General features: G+C 26.8%; 1 protein-coding gene across 1 annotated transcript; it reads left to right on the top strand.

Annotated features, from left to right (window-relative positions):
* The first annotated feature begins 1942 nt into the window (after positions 1-1942).
* On the top strand, positions 1943-5061 carry LOC107624308 (UDP-glycosyltransferase 83A1). The gene is made up of 2 exons (XM_016326804.3): positions 1943-2500; positions 4001-5061. Exons 1-2 carry the CDS (start codon positions 2017-2019, stop codon positions 4897-4899), a joined length of 1383 nt encoding a protein of 460 aa, XP_016182290.1. The 5' UTR covers positions 1943-2016; the 3' UTR covers positions 4900-5061.
* Positions 5062-6552: the final 1491 nt, after the last annotated feature.

The raw sequence follows: 6552 nt of genomic DNA, 5'->3' as shown, positions 1-6552 counted from the left end.
AAAAAATAATTTACCCTAATTTTTTATAATTTCACAAAAAAATTAAAGTATAATATGAATATAAAAGACTAAGCAAACCAATCATAGAAAAAAATACTAATAAAATTTTATTGTACAATAACCATTAATAAAAAAATAAAAATATTACACAATAGTATAATTATAAAACAAATGCAATATAATTTAATAAAAGAAAAATTACAAAAAGATAAAAATAAACTTTTAATTAAATAAAATAGAAAAAATAGAAAAATAGGAAACTAGAAGAAAGTAAAAAAAAAAGATAGCAGCGAAAAAATTAATTTTGGGAATAATTAAGATTAGGGTTACTTATTTTGACTTTTTTATTCTTTTATTATTATTTATTTAATTATTTATTTATTAAATAGTTAAAATAAAATTTTATATATTTATAAAATTAAATTTAATTAAATATCTTTTAATAATATTGAATTGTAAAGAGTGAGGTCAAAATTATTTATATAGTAGGAATAACTAAAATTTAATATAATATACTATTTAAAAATTTTATAAAATTTAATGGGGACATTTGCTTCCACACAAGCCACCTTATAAATCTGTCTCTGTCTCAACCTGAAATTAATTTTATCTAATTTTATAAATTAATTATGTTAATAATTAATTAAAATTTTTAGATATGTATTAAAATATCACTTAACGTATTATATTAATAAATTTTGGTATAATCAATAAATAAAATGATAAAAAAAATTAACATGATTATAATTAATTTAAAATTTAAAAAAAATAAATTTTATTTAAAAAAAATTAAAAAATTAATTTAAAAAATAAATAATTTTTTAAAAATTAATTTGACCATTTACTATTAATTTGACTGACGAGCAATTACACTAGTAAGCTTACTTCCTTGATATTCATTCCCCTCAATCTGAGCCACGAATTGTTTCGAAATCAGAGTTTGTACCTATATTTCTGAAGCAAAAGCAATGACAGTGACTTGGTTAATGAGTATAAAATTTTGGTGAATAATAAAAGATAATTAGGAACTTATTTATCTTTTATTTTATATTTAAAGATGAAAATTTTGATATCTATTTGAGTAGTAACATTTTGTTATTGTTTTTTTTATTTTAAATAATTATTTATTTATTATCATTACGCACATATATTACCAAAATAATTAAAAATATAGATAAATATAAGTGATGAGTGCCTACAATTATTCATACTCTTTACACTCCAAAATAATACTTCAGTTATAATTTTTCATATAAATTATGAAAATAACTTAAAAATATTTTTTTATTAGATATATAATAACTATTCATGTGCCTCTTTTTATTAATTTAAGTTTTTGAAAAAAAATGATTTTATGACATGTTGTCGACTTTTATAACAAAAAATTATAAAATTCAATTCTTGTTATCCCTTAAAAGAAAAAAATAACATAAACAAATTAAAAAAAAAATATTTATACAAAAAATTCAAACAGACTAAAAAAACCTCTTATTTAAAAAAATAGATTAAAAATATTACAATTATATACTTCATTATTCTATAGACTTCATTTTTTTGAAAAACTTAGATACTCTCTCCTTTTCTCCTTTAGCTTATAAAGGAACTAGTAGAAGATTGTGTTATTATTAATTTATCATGGCTATCTTAGCTTTTTCCAGATAGACAATTATTTGTCAAAAATAAATTATCATATGTTCTTGATACCCCCATTTAGTGTGTTTCTAAAATGATGCAAGAAATTCTCTTATTTGTTAACTAAATAAAATTTTAAGAATAGATTAGTATTACAGAAAATATTAAATAATTGTAAAACTCAATCATATATCGTTTATTGCTCATTCTCCCAACTCTCTTAAAGTTAAAAGAGTCTAAAATATCTGCCAAAAAGAAAACAAAAAGTCAAAAATAAACACGAAATTAAAGTCCGTGTACAAATTAAATACATTGCTCCATCTATAAATACTTAGAGCTTCAAGTTCATTAAATGAAAGAAAGAAAGAAAGCCACATAATCATCATGATTAGCACTCCAACAGTACTAGTTATTCCATATCCTGCTCAAGGGCATGTAAACCCCATGATGAGCTTTTCACATAAGCTGGTTCATCATGGATGCAATATCATCTTTGTCAACTCAGACTTCAACCATAAGAGAGTCGTCAAATCCATGGACAACAACAATGGATCATCTTCACCAATCAAATTGGTGTCAATCCCAGATGGGTTAGGACCTGAACATGACAGAGTCAATTTAGGAGAGTTATCTGTTTCCATATTGAGCACCATGCCTTCAAAGCTTGAGAAGCTGATAGAAGATCTTCAAATGAATGAGGGCATTAAAGTAACTTGCGTTGTTGCTGATGTGTTCATGGGTTGGGCTTTGGAAGTTGCAAAGAAAGTGGGAATCAAAGGTGCATTCTTTTGGCCTGCGGCAGCATCAATGTTTGTGTTGCAGTATAACGTCCCCAAGCTTATTGCTGATGGCATCCTAGACACTAATGGTAATTTATTAATATTACATTTCACTTAACTTCATTTGTTTATAACCAAGTTTTAGTTAATACTCAAATCCTCCCTCCCGGCGTCTTAATCTCATTTTCAAAATTTTAATTTATTTAATTTGGTCTTTTAATTTTTTATTTGTGATTTGCCTTAGTTTTCCTTATTTCTGTCACAGAACATTAACAATATACTAAGATAAATTAACAGCTATATTGTTAGACTTCATAATAACTATTTGATATGACAAATAAAATTTTTTACCATAATTTATTCCTTAAAGAGTCTTTAAAACCTTAAATAAAGTTAGGACTAGGATTTCAGATAGTTAAGAAGTTTAGTGGGATAGTCCTCAGTCCATCATCTCGACTTGTTATTAAGGATTCTTTGGGAGGATCATATATTGGCGAGTGTAATTTTAGAAACCAATATATAAGTATTAGTTCAATTGATTTTGATTGGTCAAGTGTGCTTAAACAATCGTTGAGAATTTAAATTTCTCATTGTAGGTGCAACAATTTTTTTAAATAGAGCTTCTATCCCTCACAAATAAGTATTTGAGACTTTGAGTTGACGAAATTTTATTTTTTATTTTTATTTTTATTATTTTTGTTTTCAGAATTTTATAAATAAAAAAATAATAAAAACAATAAAATTATCTTTTTTATTTTTACTTTCTGTTTTGTTTTTTTCTCCAAAATTCTAAAAATATAAAATATTAAAAATAAAAACACAAATAAAATGCACTTTTAGTTTCTAAACTAATTCTTTTAAGTTTTTGAAAATTGAATCAATTGTTATTAAATAAGTAAAACTAAAAAGTCAAATTTTCAAATATTCTATTGAAAAATAACAAAAATATATAATATTTTCTTTTTAGTATATACTTTCTTTTGAAAAAAATATTTTTTTTTAATGACGAATAAGTTTTTGACTTTTTAACTCAAAAGATAAATAAGTCCTTGATTAATTAAAAATACAAAAATGTCTCTCATTTTATAAAATATAAGACATCTAAATCTTTTTAGAAGATTCATTTATTCCCATATATTTTAAACAGAAAACTTAAAATATCTTGCATTTTAAAAGGTAAAGGAGGTTTTATAGTTTTTGAAAGTTTATCAATTTTTAACTTGTTTGGGAGTAATAACACCTAGAGACCAAATAAGTAAACTGAATCTCTGCTAAACTTGTTTAAGAAGTTAATCCGTGTGATTCTCAAAACATAGTCTAATTCTTTATGTACTTCGAGATTTGGCACATTGCATATAATTATATTAAGTATATATACAAAATTAACTATCAAATTATTCATCTATATAAAATAGATGTTAAAATATAAAATATATATTTAAAATAAATTAAACATCACATCTATTTATTCATATAACATTTTTGTTGCTAATTTGTGTGTTGCAGAGATGATATTTTTTATTGCCGGTATATCAAACACATTATATTTTCTTCTTTTTATTATTTATTATATTTTTTAACCATTGCAGGGTCACCGACATCAACAACAAAGGCCTTTTGGTTATCCTCTTGTATTCCAGCAATGGACATCAAAGTCATATGGTGGTTAAATTTGTTTGACCCTTTAGTTCAAAAGAGATTTTTTAAGTATATGGTGGAGTGCCTCCGAGATTCAGATAATGTAACTGACTGGTGGTTGTGCAATAGTACATATGAACTTGAACCACAAGCATTTTCTTATGTGCCAAATTTATTGCCAGTAGGCCCATTATCCAGAACCTATGATGATAATAATAAAAGTGTAGCTCCAAGATCCTTTGGACAATTCTGGGAAGAAGATTTGTCATGCATGAATTGGCTTGATCAACAACAAAACAATTCTGTTGTGTATGTAGCATTTGGTAGTATTGCTCTTTTCGACCAAAAACAATTTACTGAGCTAGCTCTTGGGCTCGAGCTGACGAACAGACCCTTCCTTTGGGTCGTTCGTCAAGATCCCAATTGCGAGAATAAGATGTCTCTTCCGGACGAATTTAAGGGGAATCGAGGTAAAATAGTTGGATGGGCTCCTCAACCGAAGGTGCTAAGCCACCCTGCCATAGCTTGTTTTGTAAGTCATTGTGGTTGGAATTCAACTTTGGAAGGTTTGACTAATGGAGTTCGCTTCTTGTGTTGGCCCTATTTTGCTGACCAATTTTTCAATCAAAGATACATTTGTGATGTATTAAAGGTTGGATTGGGATTTGATTTGGATGAAAATGGATTAATCTCACGTGGTGAGATTAAAGCCAAAGTGGATCAACTGCTTGGTGACGAGAACACAACACCAAGGTCTCATAAGCTCATGGAGAAGTTAAAGCATAACATTGGAGAAAGAGGTGCTTCTTCAAGGAACTTAAACAGGTTTCTTACTTGGTTGAAACATTGAATTGCTTACTTATCAACAAATAAGAATTAGGGTGAAAAGAAACAGAGCACGTTGTTATGTCACGTTTTTAAAGATTGGTGAATTTAAATTTTGGTGTATCGAATGTTATATTTGTGTATGTGTAATTTTACGTATATTAATCGAATAAGCAAGTTTAAGTTTTGGAAAAATTTTACAATATACTTATACTAAGTAATTAGACATATATTTTATTATTCTGCTAATAATTCATGTTTTTCATGTTCTTGCATTGAGACACACTCAATCTCTTAGGTTCATCTTATTGCCTTATTTAGGGCTACAACAACCAAAATATATTGTTAGGCTTGGATTAAGTTTTTTCAGGAAAAAAAAATTGGTAAAGTGAGAATTTAATCATCTTTAAATTAAAATAATGACATTCACACATGATAAAAATTATAAATTTAATATTAATTAATTTATTATAATTTTTTCGTTTTAGAATATCTATTTTTTATTAAACTTTTAAGAGAATTGAAACATGTAATTTTCAAAAAGAAAGATGAATAAAAAATAGGGATATGATGATAATGTATACGAGCTAGATAGTGAAAATAAAAAAAGAACTTAGGGAAACTTAATAAAGAAGATACAGTAAAACACAATTGGAATTATAAAAAATATGTATTATACCTTATCCTTTTGAAAGCAATATGACTTTCTATTTATAACATGACTCATACTAACAGAATCTTGCTTTTCTTGACCTGCACTAGCACTATTAATTAAATTTGTCTTAGTGTCCACTACATCTTTTACTCCCCTTCTCCCTCAAAATTATGATTAGCTTTAGGTCCACTCTAAGTTTATATTTGAGCTTATCAAAAGTTGCTACTGACCAGGGTTTGGTCAATATATCAGCAATCTGCTCTTGACATGAGATATGGACCACATGTAGTTGATTGCTTTTGATCTTGTCTCGAACAAACTGTATATCAAGTTGGAAGTGCTTAGTTTTGTCATGTAATACTGGATTGGAGACAAGCATTACAGTGATTAAGTTGTCACAGAAAATGGTTAGAAATGTCTGAAATTGAACTTTTAATTTGAACAACAAGTTCCTTATCCAAATTGTCTCTGCTATACACACTGTAAAACTTCGAAATTCAGCCTCTTTTGAGCTCCTACTGATAGTGATTTACTTCCTACAACACCAAGAAACAAGATTAGAACCTAAAAAAAAAAAATGAAAAACCCAATGACTGACCTGTGGTCTTCAAGGTCTGATTCCCAATCAGCATCAGCAAATCCATACAATCTAAAGTTTGTATTCTTATGAAAGAGTAATCCTTGTTGTTTAGTGCCTTGAAGATACCAAAAAAACTCTCTTTAGAGCCTTCCATTGTGCAAGCAAGGATTTATACATACTTACAACGAAGAAAACATTCAGCTGGTTATTGTGAGATAATGAAGACTTTCAACAATAAATCTATATAATCTTGAATCCTCAAATTCTTCTGAACCTGTAGCCAACAGCTGAAGAGATGATATCATGGGAGTTAGCATTGAACTTGCCTCTTCCATGTTTAATTTTTTGAGAATAAATCATTCACATATTTTGTTTGAGATAAATGAATATGTCCTGCAGTAGTTCTTCTAACTTCAACATCTAGAAAATAACTCAGTTCACTT

This window comes from Arachis ipaensis, chromosome B10, assembly GCF_059453495.1.
Source record: "Arachis ipaensis isolate K30076 ecotype BB chromosome B10, ASM5945349v1, whole genome shotgun sequence".
Classification (NCBI taxonomy): Eukaryota; Viridiplantae; Streptophyta; class Magnoliopsida; order Fabales; family Fabaceae; genus Arachis; species Arachis ipaensis.
Note: the sequence above shows the minus strand (reverse complement) of the source record. Positions and strands in the feature narration are given on the sequence as shown.